General features: G+C 32.5%; 1 protein-coding gene across 1 annotated transcript; it reads right to left on the reverse strand.

The window, feature by feature from the left end:
• Positions 1 to 986: 986 nt before the first annotated feature.
• On the reverse strand, positions 987 to 1,142 carry BDZ99DRAFT_383205 (uncharacterized protein; the record flags this gene model as incomplete). Its single annotated transcript, XM_033715316.1, has 1 exon — positions 987 to 1,142. A coding segment is annotated over one exon (156 nt), but the record flags the coding sequence as incomplete, so codon positions are not given.
• Between the last annotated feature and the right edge of the window lie 14,937 nt (positions 1,143 to 16,079).

Below are 16,079 nucleotides of genomic sequence, written 5' to 3' on the forward strand. Positions count from 1 at the left end.
GAACCACCGCCGCTAGTTGAAGTTAAAGGCTTGGAGGAGTAGGAAGTTGAGGAAGTTATTAACTCTCGATAGGAGCGTCGCGGTTGTGGCCGCCCCTGCCTGAAGTACACGGTAAAGTGGACCGGATATAACAAAGTTATAGAAGAGCCCGCTAACTATCTGGAACATGCCGAGGAAGCTATTCGGTTGTTCTATCGCTGTTACCCTAAAAAGCCCGGTCCTTAGGCCTTAACGGAGTTCGGCCGTAAAAAGGGGAGTACTGTTACGGCTTGAACGGTAAAGCTTGCTGCACAGCGTAACACGTGATGTTAGGACCCGGCGAGAGGCCTTATTGTAAGGGCCTATGCGAGCCTTAGCAGGAGTATACCTGCCGACCGCCGCCCTGCCTTTTTATAGCTCCTTAAGCTATATCTTATTATTTAAACCGCCTGCCTGCTGTGCATTATAGAACACGTAGTGAATTTAGTTATTACTTCTACCTACCTGCCCGAGCTAGCTAGGGCAATTCTGCCGCCCGAGACCGTAATAATTAGCTGCCTAAGAAATACCTAATAGTTTTATAGCTTCTATATACGCCTGTTTAAAGCTTTCTATACTTAGTATAGGTACCTAGAAAATAGAGAACTCGGGCTAGCTCTTTTTTACTATATACGTAAACTATAGTATAACCTATATTTTACCCGTTTTTCTAAGCCTAATAATTAATATTTTATAGCACGCTTTATCTACTATAAGCCTCTGCTTTAGTATATTAAGTTTAGCCTTCCTTTTAATAAAGGACCGGTTTAGAAGAAATAGAATAGAGTAGATTACCCTTTTTATTATACTATTAGCTATACTATAATATATAGAAAATAGCAGCTATACTAACTACTTGCGCTTTAAATAGCCTTTTCGGCCGTGCAAGTCTTTACTATATTAGCTGGCGGGATTACTAATAGTACTTCCTTTATATATACCGCTATAATCCCCGCCGAGTATAATTACTATCTCTTATTTTTATGCAAGTCTGCGTAGTCGCAGATACCGCGGATAACTAGGTATAGGAAGTTGTTTATTAAACCTGCCGCCTCTATCTCGAAGCAGAGCACGCTGCTAAGCTCTACGCTAACCCTATTTCTTTCCGCCGCATTTTTTATAACCTAATTTCCTAACGCAATTATCCTATAGTAAACTATTACCCCTTAACTATTATAAAGCTGCTAACCTTTTTACCTATTTATACTATACTTATCGCAGGTTTACCCTTTTTTATAGTTATAGTCTTCCTTAAATAGAATATTAGGCCTAGCCGCCTTATACTAAAAGTCGGGTATATAGCTAAATTTTTACAGGTATTTAAATACCTTACTTCTATTTTAGAGTTTATTTGCTTACACCTTTATAACTGCGCTAAGCAGTATCTACAGAGAGGTGTTAAGCGATTCTATTTTTTTAAACCTGCTTAGCGTTGCCTTACTAAAGTTATACTAGACTACTCTACTAAAGGTTTTATCTAGCTAGCTAACTACTATATCCCCGAGTTAAATATCTACTGCTGCGCTGGGCACTTCTCCGCTAATACTAACTATTAGCCTAAATCGGATTTCCTTAAACGTTGTTTTTATCTGCGTTACTATAACTACCGTAAGGTTATTACTAATACGTCCTGCCGGTAGATATATAATCGCGATATTATATCCTGTAATTAATTCTAAAGAGTATAGATTCTTATTATTATTATTAATATTGCGCTTAATATCTTTATACTTTTCGTCCAGCATCTCCTGCGCCGCCGCTAGCTTAGCTAAAAGCGCGTATACCTATTCTACTATATATTCCTTGCAGGATAGCCGGGGTATTTAGAGTTATTATAATAGAAGGTAATAAGCAGAGGGGTAGTAGAAAGTTTTATACGGAGTTTAGAATAAAAGTAATAGTTAGGAAGTACTAGCTTTTCGGCGCAGGCAGATATATTGCTATTTAGCCTTATAGCGCACTCTAGCGGGCTGCTTCTAAATAAGCTAAACTATTAATATCCGGCGATAGCTATAAGCGCTAGTATAGGGCAGAATTAACCCTTATAGCCTACTATTAGCCTAATATATAAGTAGAGGCACCCTAGTATTTAATTTTATACTAGTACCTAGCTAGCTCGGTCTATATTATAGTAATAGAGGCGCGAATAGGTAGTATAAGAAATAGGTGGTAATATTGCGCCCGGCTACTAAAAATAGCCTATATATAACCGCTTATAGATACTTTTATAAAAGTGCTGTATTTTAGGTAAGCGTAATATATAATATAACTAGTATAATATATATTACCGCGCTAAACCGTTATACTAAAACCTGCTATAGACCTTTTTACCTATATAAATCCGGAATATATATTTTTAAGGGTCTAGTCCCCTTAAAGCGTAAACGTATCTTCTTTTATTATAAATCTATTAAATTAGTGCTCCGAAATTTAATATTTTAAAAATAGTTATAGTATAGTAGAAATATAAAGCTAATATAATTCTAAATACTCTAAAAAAACAATTAATAGCAGATTAAAAGTATTATATTTTTTTAGCTATATACTAGTTTTCTAGGCAGAAATAGCTAAAGAATTATAATACACTAACTATAACTCGATAGAATCGTAAGGAAAAGAGCTAGAATACCTAAATAATAGATTTATTCCGGTATAAAAGGTTTTCCGCCACGTAGAGGGGGATATTACCCGTTAATTTTCTTAGTATAGGGTTTCTTAGCACGCAGGGACTAACGTTAGTAAGCGTGCCTAAAGTAGATCTAATTTATATATTACATGCCCTTATATTATATACACGGCGGCCGAATACTAACCGAATATTAAGAATTTATATTCTTTTCTTCTAAACCTAATTTGCCTTTAAATTACTACTAATAGCGCAACGGGCCGCTTCTAGAATAAAGCCCTATTTTCGGCCTAAGCTGTTATCGTTGTTATATTGTTAGTATTATTATACGCAGCAGTTTTTTAGGTATATAATACTAAGGAACAGGTATTAGGCGATAGCGATGTAGTAGTAATATATTAAAAGGATATTACTATTATAGAAAGTTTTTAGTTAGCTAGCAAAGTACTTTACTAGCGTGCTAAGTAAGCTATTAAAAAGGAATTAGAAGAGGAAGCGAAAAGTTTATAATAGGAAAAGTTATAGAGTAATATAAGTAATAAATACACTTAGGAGTATTAGGCCTTAATAAGCGATTAACGCTATAGCGGCTAATAGAGGCTATAGTAGAAATCTAATAAGGTTTTTTATAATTTTATAGCTAGCTTATAATCCGGCGTGTTATTAAAAGGCTAATAGAGTATTCTATAATAGTGTAGTAGTAAGTAGTAATCTAGCGGCGGCAGGCCTAGTAATCTAAAGTATAAGTAAGGCCTACCTAGCGCCTCTATACTTTCCTTTCTATACTTAACTTTTTTAAGTAAGTTCTAACTTCTTTAATACTTTTTTAAGCTGCTTTTTCCTTCTATTTTTAATCCTGTATTAAAACTTCTTTTTTTTTCTTTTTCTTACTTTTTACTTAGATCTGCTATTACTATAACTATAGTAGATACTTACCTAAGCTCGACTGCTTTAGGCCTGCTAGCCTATTAAGTATAAGCGCTTTAGTAGCTTATTATTTTTAAGCAGCTATTTTAACTTGCTAATATTGCTTTAATATTATAAGCACCTTATTATTAGTTTAGAACTTTATTTTTAGTCCTAATTCTACTCCGGAAACTTACTTAATAGCTAGTAAAGTATTCTACTAGCCTATTATAAATATCTTTTAGCGGCAGCAGCACTATTTTAAGCAGCCGTTCCGATATAAAGCCTTAATACCTTTTTCCCGCTATTATATACTTTTATTAAGCTCCTAACCTTATAATAGCGCTGGTAACGGCGATATAGTAATAAATAAGCCGCTTAATAGGCTACTAGAGCGTAACTTAAAAGCGAATTAGGTTTAGAAAATATTTTAGGTGTTTCTAATAACTAACTAATTAGGTAGGGAAATCTAGCTAATTTTTAGGCGTATATAACCTAAAATATCGCTAATTATTAGCTTATTTATACTACCCCCCTGTTTTATAATATACGAAATCGCGTAATTTAACTAAACTTGCACGATTTAACCCCTAATTAGCAATAATCGGAGAAAATTCGCGAGATTCGGAAATCGCAGTTTAAAGGGTTATATAGCTAAGTTTCCTAGAAATAGAGAAGGGGATATATAGGAAACGGAAGCGGAAGAAAAACTAACGCCGCTTCTAGAAGATAAATATAAGCTTTTCTGCTAGCTCTAGGCAATATATTAACTTTTAAGGGCTTAAAAAGGTTACTTACTAACCTAGTTAATATTATAAAGTAGAGGCGTCCGAGTTTTAGATATAGTAGAAGGCGAATATATAGATAGTATTAAAGAAGAAAATATAGCGTTAAGAAGATATTAGGATAAAAGGATAACTAGAGAGCGACGTTTTGTTAATAACTTACCTATTTTAAATTAACAATTTTAAATTAATAAGCTGTTGGTTTAGAAGAATATCTAGACTTAGAGGAATATATATTATATTTATATAAAGTATAATCCTAAGTTAATACTAATATACGTAAAGAACTTAAAAGCTTTGCTAACCTGCTAACTATATAGTTCTTACTAAAACCGGCGTTCTATTTTAAGTACTTCTAATAAAGCCGCTTAAAAAGTTATATACGCCTAAAGTAGAACTTAGATTTATAATTTACTTTTATTTTACGGTATAACTTAAGCTATATATAAAGGCCCACCTATCTTTTATAATATATCTACCTATAAGAAGGCAGTCGGCTATATATCTAAAAATTAATCTATCTTTCCTTTAAAAATAATATTACTGTCCTTAGAAAATAAGTCTTCTATAGCTTTGCTAAAGATTTAGTCTGCCTAAGTATTAAGTTGCCCTTTTTTTATTTTTTCTGCCTGCTTATACTTACCACGGGCGTTATAGTGCCGTTGCCCGATAGGAACTAGAATAAACCGTTTCTTATATTTTCTTATTCCTAGAGTGTCTAATTTATTAATACCTGGCCTCTTCTTAGTTTTCTTCTTATTCGCATCCTCTATTTTCTCCTTAACCGCCTCCTTAGTTTTGTTTTTAATAGCTTTCTTTTTTATCTTTAGAATAGGACCGTCTAGTCCTTTATTAATATTAATTTTTAAATTACTAACCTCCTACTTTCGCTTTCCAATTATTAGTAATAGTTGTTCCTTTTCGCGGATTAGCTTGCGCTCTTTTTCTTTAAACTGCGCCAGCCTGTGCCTTAAACTTTTATACTTTTTCTTTTCTACCTTTAACCGTCTCTATTTAAGAGCTGTAATAAATCTCTTCTATTCTAGTTTTCTTATATTCTGCTCTAGTTCCTGTTGTCTTTTAAAAGCAATATTTTGCTATATTTGCGTGCTTTTAAGATTTTTAGATATATAATTAAAGATTTCTTATAGCTTTATATATTTTAACTGTTCCCGGGCTAAAAGAATAGATATATCTAAGGCTGCTGCGTTCTTATTAGATAACTCTTTCTTAAAGAGCGTAAGCCGGTCTTTTAGCGTATTATTTTTATTCTAAGTTTTTAAATATTCCGCCTTTATATTTTTTAAGCGTTTATTAAACTTGTTCGCAATTCTATTATTATATAACTCTAACTTAAGTATACTACTTTTTGCCTTTTCGGCTTTAATTCTTAAAACCTGGCTTTAAGCTTAAAGATTAGTAATTATTTTTTTCGCCTCGGCTCTATTATTCTAGAGATTGGAATTTTCGTTTTGTATTAGAGCTAATTAATAATAAAGTTCGCCGTAATCTATTAATATACGGTGATTAGTATCTTGCAGTGCATTGCTTACTTTATGCGCACTTAGCGTTTCTTGCCCGGCATGTTTAAGTCTACTTTTTAAAGTCTTAATCTCTTTTTACGCACCTATTATTTCTTACCCGGCATGTTTAAGTCTACTTTTTAAAGTCTCGATCTCTTTTTACGTACTTAGTATTTCTTACCCGGTATATTTAAGTCTACTTTTTAAAGTCTTAATTTCTTCGTCCGCAGTTGCGTTCTATATAGTAATATCTAGGTCTATACTAGTCTCTAGAGCTATTCTATAAAGTTTATATAAAAACCCTAAATTGCTTAGATTAATTAGAACTTAGAATAGATTATTTAGCCTTTTAGATATAGTCTGCTCTATTTAGCCGTATTTGCTTAGAATAGGCCTACTAAAGAATGCAAACTAAACGGATTGCCTAATAAAGAATAAAGTAAGGTTTCTACTATTACCTTACTTAAGTTTATACAGAATATCTAGATAAAGAAAGGGACGGTCCGCTTTATAAGCTAAACTAAACACCCGCCCACATCTATAATATAAGCTTTTGGTAGGCGTATTAGATATAAAAAGTGGTTGTATTTCTAAATTAGTTTTAATACTAGCAGGAATAAATCTGCTATACGGATACGCCGCAGTCTTATTGCGAATACTTTGCGAATTAAATCTAAATTCTTAAGCTAAGAGCGTAAAACAGTACTAAAAGGTATTATTAGGTTCTTTTATAGTTATATTCTCCTCCGCACCTCTATCTATTTTAGGGCAATCCCTGGTTATTTTAAAATAATATTGTAAAGTAAACAACTATAGTATAAATAGGCTAAACCTAACTTAGTTAGTAATACTTCCCTATAACAATATAATTATATTCTTAGACTATTATAGCCGAAAAAGTTGCGTACTTTAATTATTACCGGAGAAGCAGTTACTAAGGGTAGTATTTATAGTGCCTCGGAGGGACCTAAAAAGCCCTTTTATTACTTTTACAGGGGCTTCTAGAGATTTTATATCCTAAAAAAAAGTGCGTAGTATTAGTATAAGGCTATAAATAGTTCTTAAGTTTCTCTAAATATTTTTCCTTATGTTTTTATCGGTAACTGCTTTAAAAATCAGGCCGTTTTTAAACAGACCTTTTAGTAGCAATATTTTGCTAGGCACGCTAGGCGCCTGTAGTTCTAATATAGCTATAGTTTTAAAGTCCGTTAGTATTATTAGGTTCTTATCTCCCCTAAAAATAACTATCTAAGTGCTAAAAATATAATTTAGGTAATATATAAGTCTCTGCAGAATTTTAGTATAGAGGTAATAATAGGCTTAGTAACGCTTACTTTATTATACTTTAAGGCTAATATATAATATAGTATACTAATCCAGTTGCCGGTTTATAGATTCGGAATAGCGTGTAAAGTATTAAAGGCCTCGGCTAACTTCTTATAGTTTAGAAACAATTGTAGATTATCCCTTTTATTTTCTATTAGCTGTAACTACTATTTTTTTTCTGCGAACCTATTTACTAGTTGCTTATAGTACTAGATTATCTTATATATTTTGCTGTCTAAGTAGGTAATAGAAATTAAATACTCTTCTATTAAAGATTTTACTAGTTCTACTCCGGCGCCTAAAAACTATTAGCCTTTAAGATTTTAAGTTGTATACTAAAGTAACCTAGATAGAAATTTACAGTCTACTATTTTTCTAATATAGGAAGAGCCTTTCTATAGGCGTTAATACGGCTGCGGCTATAGAAATACCGGAGTTAGGTATCTTAAGGTAGTATAGGTTTAGGAGGTAATTTGTCTAAGTATTCTATTAAGCCTTCCGCAGATAATTTTAAGAATTAGAGAATAATCTAAAAAGTATTATAGTCTAGCAGCGCAGGTATACAATAAGCAAGTACTAAATAATAACAGCCTTCTTCTCTAAACCTTATTACTAGACTTTATATAACTCTTATTCTCTTACTTTTATTCCTAGGATTTACGTAATCGAATATAAGATATTCTAATTATATGCGTACTGTTCCCTAAAAGCTAGTGCTTCGATTTTAGAATATCCTTTTGTCTTCTATAACGGCTATTTTTTCTATTCCTAATAAATAGCCTTCTTAATATACTAAGGGTTCTTTAAAAAGCAATAATATTCGCACTTATTAAGTAGGATATTATAGAGGCTCCTATTGGATTTCCCAGCGTATAAAATAGCTGCCGGGTGGGATAGAGGGGAAGTAAGGCATTTCTTAGCATTGTTTTATAGGACACCTAAAAGAGGTTATAAATTGTTATATAATTTATTTTTTAACGTATATCCACCGTTTTCCAACTTAATATTAAATCTATAGATACGAAAAAAGGAAACCACTTAGTAAAGGGAGAAATAAAGCTACTTTTTATAACCTAGGCCGGCTATATAAATTGTCCTAAATAGTAGCTAACGCTGGAAAGTATTATAGAGAGTAAGTTAGAAGAGTAAATACAGCTATAAATCTAATACTACTCTAGCGGAAAAGAAATAAATAGCTGTAATTCCTAAGAAGTGCTAATTAGATAATACTTAATAGGGGCACGCTATATAAATCGTAACAGGGACTATAATTTAGTTTAGCGATTAAATACAGTTATATATTCCTAAGATTTAAGTTAAGCCTATAAGACTTTTGCTCTTTATAGCTTCTAAAGAAAAGCATATTAAAGGCCTATATAAGAAAGGTGCCGGGTAGCTATAATACGATATACGCTTTACTTATAGATAAACCGCTTTTATAGTACCTATTAAATACAGTATATTTCCTTTTATATAATAGGTTTTTTTATATAATAGGTTTACTATTAGATAGTTCTAAGTAGCAGAGTTAGAAAAAGAATTTATAAAGTTTCTACTAAGTAAATTAGTTAACTTAGGGGTGCAAAGCTAATAGAGTTCCGGATGCTCTAAAAGGAATAATCTATAGTATAATTAAAAAGCATGTAATTTTTTGGCTGCACTCTAGTTTCCTAGAAAGAAATACCTAAAGAATAATAGTAACGTCCGTCCCTGCATGCCAGGACGCATGGTATAACAGAACGCTTTTTACTTCGGACCTTTGCTATCTTTTTTTCGCGAGTATATAGGCCTGTAAATTATATATAATATTCTATTATTACTTTTCTATATATGCACTAGTCTCCGATAATAACTACTATAATATTAACTATATTATTAATAGCTTTAACGGCGCTGAAAATTAACCCTTTATTAATAACCCCCTGTTTTTTCAAGACTATAAAGGTCTTTATAGACCTTAGAGGGTTAGATATAGAGTTTAAATAAGGAATATCCTATTTATAAGCTTTAAATGCCTTTTTAACCTAGTAATAATATAGTCTAAAAGTTTCGCCGGTTAAAATCGAAGATAGTAAAAAGCGTTTTAGCGTGTTGGAATATACTAGAGAGACTTAGTATATAGTAGCGTGCTTATATATTATTATAATCGTCTATAATAAATTTAGCGCTTTACCTATTTAAGTTAACCTCTAAGAATAGCTATAGCGCGTGGTAACGGGTTTCTAGAAATATATACAGCTAACGTAACCCTATACTATATAATAATATACTCTAGATCTATATACTGCTTGCCTGCAGTATATAAGTATAAGCCTTAGCACTATATTAATAGTATTTATATCTAAATCTGCGGAAGAGTTTATACTATATAGAAGCTTATTTAGCTACTTCCTTAATATTAGCAGAAAGATCTATAGTACTAAGTTTTTACGCCGAAAACTCTACTCTTAATCTATCGGTTTTATTAGGTTCTATACCTAAAATAGCAAGCCTGCTTCGAAGCGTTTAGTAGTTTAGATAATTAGTTCTAACTACGCTTTTATAGCCTAAAAGAGCTTTCGAGTACTAGGCTCTAGTATTTTCCACCTAGTGCTAATAATTATAGAGTAAGGTAAAGCTCTATATATTTAGTAGCGCAGGAAAATAAGTAGATAATTTTTCTAGCTTTATTGCCTTTTTATAGCCCTGCAGCGCCCGCTGGTATATTTTCTCCGCCTTATTAAGCCGTCCTAGGTCCGCGTAGAGTAAGCCTAAGTTATTAACCGTATTAAGTGTTAATATATAGTCTGGTCCCTATACCTTCTTAAAGCCTTATAGCGCTCGTAAGTATATCTTCTCCGCCTTATTAAGCCGTTTTAGGGATTTATAAAGGGTGCCTAAGTTGTTAACTATATTAAGTATTAATATATAGTCTAGTTCCTATACCTTTTTAAAGCCTTACAGCGCTCGCAAGTATATCTTCTCCGCCTTATTAAGCCGTTTTAGGGATTTATAGAGGTTGCCTAAGTTGTTAACTATATAAAGTATTAATATATAGTCTAGTTTCTATACCTTCTTAAAGCCTTACAGCGCTTATAAGTATATCTTCTCCGCCTTATTAAGCCGTTCTAGGGATTTATAAAGGGTGCCTAAGTTGTTAACTATAGAAAGTATTAATATATAGTCTAGTTCCTATGCCTTCTCTTTACCTTATAACGCTCGCAAATATATTTTCTCCGCCTTATTAAGCCGTTCCAGGGATTTATAAAGGGCGCCTAAGTTATTAACTATAAAAAGTATTAATATATAGTCTGGTTTCTATACCTTTTCTTTACCTTATAGCGCTTATAAGTATATTTTCTCCGCCTTATTAAGCTGTTCTAGGTCCGCGTAGAGTAAGCCTAAGTTATTAACCGTGTCGAGTATTAATATATAGTCTAGTTCCTATACCTTCTTTTTACCTTATAACGCTCGTAAATATATCTTTTCCGCCTTATTAAGCCGTTCTAGGGATCTATAGAGGGCGCCTAAGTTATTAACTATAGAAAGTATTAATATATAGTCTGGTTCCTATACCTTTTTAAAGCCTTATAGCGCTTATAAATATATCTTCTCTACTTTTTATCGGTCTTCTTCTATAAGAAGATAGCCTAGACTGTAATATATTAGCTCTTATATTATACCTACGCCTGTTTTTTCTTTTTTAGTAAAGTTCGTTTTTATTAGCTACCTACTAACGCCTATAGCATGCTATAGCAGTTACTTCTACTTTCTTTAGAAATCCTGCTCGCCTTTAGATAGTATATTTAACGCCACTATTTCTACCGCTATCCGGCTAAAAGTATATTACTGCTCTTTACCTTCTACTAACCGCCTATACTATTAATATAGTACTAAGTATATTAAATAAGTATTACTATCTTTTCTACTATTTATAAGTAAGTAGCGCGATAGAAGGCTAACTATATTAGCGTACTTTAGCTCGTTTTCCGTAATACTTAGTAGCTATATAGAAGTATTTATTTCTTTAGGCAGTTTTATTACAGTTATAACTAGCTTATACTAGAGCTTACTATAGTCTAGGTACTTCTATAGTTTAAGCAGCTACGCCGCTTACTTACTTTATTTCTTAACCTATTTATAGGATATAGTTTAAGTTATTAATATATTATAGTTACTATACTTCTTTAGTAGAAATCTTCCCTATTTCTATATTAGGCCCTTCTAGGTTTTATTATAATGCTTAGTATAGGTTAAAGCGGATATATTCGTCTCCTGTATATATAAGCTAGCTTAGGTTAGCGCTAGAAAAAGCCTACTAAGTTATTTAAAAACTATATCTATATCTATTAAGTAAAAATTAGTCCTGCTATTCTTTAATAATAGGCGGGAAATTATTAACCTTACCCTTAACTACTCTTCCGGTATTACTTTTTAGAATAGCCCTTACCTGCTCTATTTTAACTATTCCTACCTTAAGCCCTATTCTAAGCCTCTAGAAACTTACTAGCCGACTAGTAATAAGAATTAACCTATAGTCTATACTAGGAAAGTATATTTTTATATTATACGCCTGCACGTTATCTTTATTATAGTAGTCGCGGTTAACGTTATTAAATATTAGCAGCTAATACTAATTTATTGCAAGAAATAGCTACTAGAGATACTTATATACTACTATATTAATATCGATTATAAAGCGCTTTAGTATCTCTATACTATTTACTATTAGCTTATCCTGCGGCAGTTTCTATATTATACTTATAAATAACTATTTTAAGCTAGCCTCTAACTCCCTATTTAGCTAGAAAACGCTGCTAAAAGCGTAATAGTATTTCCGCGCGAACTTAACTACTAGTTGCGTTTTACCTATACTGCTAAGGCTGTAAAGAATAACAACCTTCTATTAACTAGTTATAGTTATATTACTAATAAAAAGCCGCTCTAGCTTCTATATCTCTGCATCGCGTTAAACGAATTTACTTATAGTTAGTATGCCTTAAAAAAGGAAGTCGATTTTATACTTACTATAGTCTGCTATAAAAGTTAACTTCTATTTATTATTATCTACTAGTAGAATATATAGTTATATTAAAATCGCCTCTATATAAGCTTAGGAGATTCGTTAACTATACCTTTAACTACTTCTGCTACCGTTTTAAAATCTTTTTCTATTGCCTTTCCAAACTTATTTATATTAAAGTAGGTATGCAAGAGCAAGTATTTACTAGTTAAGTTTAATAGGTTAAAATAGCTAGAGCTTTTACTAACTATAAACCTCTATATATATAGTTAGCCTTATAGGTTATATAATACTTATTTATACTTACTATCTAACTCTGCCCTTTTATAATCTTCCCTATATTGCTAGCCTTAAGCTTATAGAAGTATATAATCTGTATTTTACTTATTTAGCCCTGTATTTTCTTTAGAAAGCTATTAACCACCTTTTATAGGTATACGTTTCCCGGCTGCAGCACCTTAAAAGCGGTAGGCTGCACCTAATTATTATTATATTTGCGCCGTGCCGCCTTTAGCATCTCTATTTAATTTATCTCTTTTGCGCCTCGGAATAGTATTCTAAAGAAAACTAGGCTAGTAGTTAATAGAAATACTCTAAGCTACTTACTTAGGTACTGTTCGGCTTCTAGCAGTGCCTAGAAAATGCTTAGCTGCTAGTATATTACTATCTAGTAGACCTATTTACCTTAAGTATAACTAACCCGCTAAAATAGTGCGCTATAAATAGCAGCAGACGGAACGAAATATCCTAACGCAGTTAGCGGATTTACCACGCCTTTTAAACGCAGTCGGCACTTTTCTTTTCCGCTTTAAGGCTTTTAGCAACCGCCCTACTACTATAAACGCGCTTTACTATATAGCCTTCTTACTAAACTACTATAATTAATATCCGTAGCGCATAATACGTGCGTTTAGCGCTACTACTAGTAGTATACTTTCCTTTTTAAGCTAGTTAACCTACTATAGGCTCTTCCTAGTACTCTTATTTTTATACTAGCTATTATTAGAATAGGCGCTAAGGCCGTGGACTATAATAATACTAGGTGGCTTACTATAAGTCTAAGCAAGCAGATATAAAAGCTAAATATACTTAATAATCTAGGCAGCTTCTGCCTCTGCTAATACCTTGCGGAGCACCTTTAGCCCGATATTATTATTAGTTACTAGCCGGCCCTAGCCCTGTATTAGCCTCGGCGTACGGGTCTATTATACTACTAGTACCTACTATAGTTTGCTTTTAGTATATAACCTAGATATATTAATACTTAAAAGTAAAAAATAGTAGTAAAAAGTTATGCAGGCAATTAATAAGTATATATTAGGCTAAGGCAGCCTATACTTTATTAACTTAGCTAACCTGCAGTAAGGCTAAAGCTAAGCAGGTAGCTAAAGGTAAGTTCCTTGCGAGGCCCTAGGCGCAGATATAATCCTAATAATAAAAGATATATTATTTCTATAATTGATTTAACGTGCAGACTTAGCCTATATAGATATACTTCTAGCAACTAGATATACCTCTATTCTCGAAAAAAGCCGAGCTTGCGCACAACTATAAGCCTATAGCTAAAGTACTAACTGCAACTTTACTAGGCTACTTTTTAGTTAGGTGGAATAACTCCCCTTATATAAACTAATTTCTTAGGCAGAAACTTTAGTACAGAGATTTAGAGGCAATAGCACCTTATTTCTAGATTATAATAACTTTTTCTAGCGCTAATATTAACCCTTTACACCGCTAGCGAGTTAAGGGTTATAAAATTATTATTATAAAAGAACTATAACTGCATCTAGTCTAGATCTATAACCGCATCTTTATTAAACCTTTACCGCGGTATTTACTATTATAGGTATTCTGGAAAATATTTCTAGAAAAAGGTATAAACTAAGCGGGCTATAGCTAGAGCAACCTCTATAAGGCTGCAACGGGCTTCCTATAGATATACCGCTACTTAATCTAGTATAAATCCAACTTCTATATTACTTAATAAGACCACCTCCGCCTTATACCTAAAGATATAGACTGGCTATTATTCTGCTAGTTTACCTTAGAACTTAGCTATATTAATAATATAATTATATTAAAGAAATACTACTATAGTAAACTAAGACTAACACAACTTAATTTATATACGCTGCTGCTTCTCCGCAAATTCTACTTTAAGCAGGTGTATAGATAGTACGGAGACTTTTTTAGACAGCTATATAGGCCTATACTTTTTATATTTACTATAGTTTTAATAATTCTAAACTTAATACAGGTTGCATTTATAGCTAACTAGCTAGAGGCCTCTTATTAGAAGGCAGTATAGCACGTGTTTTAATACTTTAGCATAGTTAGCCTCGCCGCAGCGGCTATTATTTTATTATAGTTTATACTCCTATAGCTATAGATATTCTTAAATAAATAGATATATACTATAAGATAAAAGCTAGCAAAAAAACAAGAAGCCTAAAGTACGCTATATTAGATAGGTATATTTAGTATAGATAAAGTTGTTATAACCCTAGGTAGTAGTATTACCTTACTAAAACTTTTACTAATATATCTGCGCTACTAGAGCTCTCTAAGGTGCTAAAGCTAACTTACTTTCCGTAATAGTTGCTTTGCCTATATATACTACTGCGGATATAGTAAAGTCTAGTACTATACCTAGTTGCGCTACCTTAACTATTAGCTTTATTATATCTACCTTTAATACTACTCTTATACGCTTTTAACCTTATTTCCCCTTAACTTTAGTCTTCTTAGCAGCCTCTATTTTAGCACGCTTCGCCCGCGCGTTCTAAAGCTCCTTATAACCTATAACTTTAGCTGTACCTAGTACTAGTAACTTTATTACTTATTAAACTTTAGCTTTATTATTAACCTTTAGCAGGAATTAGATTTAGTTCTACTAGAGAATACCTATAGTAAAGGATATTTAGGCGGCTTTAGTAAATTTATAAAAATATCTCTATAAACTTTATTTACTTTTCTTTTTAAAAGTATAAGTATTATACTTAATAATTAAATTATATAAAGATATAAAACCTTTTGCCGAAACTAGCGTAGCGGGCGTTTATAGAACTTCTTCCTAAGAACTCGGCCCTATAGTAACTTTATTAGCTACTAATATAGTTAATTTATAAGTAGGCTGTAGTATAAACCTAAGCACCCTATCTAGGTTAAATAGAAATAAGCTACTTATAGCAAAGCCAGCCTTAATACTTTTGGTTATAAATGCCTTTTCTTATGCGGGGTAGAATAGGAACGTAAAATGCTCCTTACCTATTATATTTATACCTCCCTATTCTAATTATTTAACTTGCTTATAATAGGCGGCCTTTAGTAAAGCAAATATAGCAATATTATAGGGCTGAAGTTTATAAGAAGTATAAAAAGGAAGTTAACACAGAATAATATTATTTATAAAGCAATATTCTAGGATCTCTAGGGTTTTATATATGCCGAAGCTGTTACAGATTAAGATTTATAGCTTATTATTAGCTTGTTCTTTAGTCTCGGGGTTAAATATATATTAGAGCTACTGTAAGCTAATATATAAGTCGGTGTATCTAGATTTAGAGCAAGCGTACTGCTATCCAGGGGTGGGAAATATAGTCCAGTTGCTCCGGTAAGTGGTTGCTGGCCAGATAATTATGGGGTTTAAATGCCTACCGTCGCCGCTAATGCATTTAACCGCGGTAATCATCGTCCGCTTTATGCGTGCACCCCTATAGTCTCGCATATTGTTCTTACCTACCAGCACTTTTACTAAACCTAGTATTAAGAGTATAACACCAGTCTCGTCTATATTATACGTATTCTCTGCCAGAATAGCCGGATTATACAGTATCCGCCCGATTACCTTAAACTAGTGCGTGATCTTCTAGTATATATTCTTCTTGTGGCGA

Source organism: Mytilinidion resinicola, assembly GCF_010093595.1.
Source record: "Mytilinidion resinicola strain CBS 304.34 unplaced genomic scaffold BDZ99scaffold_6, whole genome shotgun sequence".
Classification (NCBI taxonomy): domain Eukaryota; kingdom Fungi; phylum Ascomycota; class Dothideomycetes; order Mytilinidiales; family Mytilinidiaceae; genus Mytilinidion; species Mytilinidion resinicola.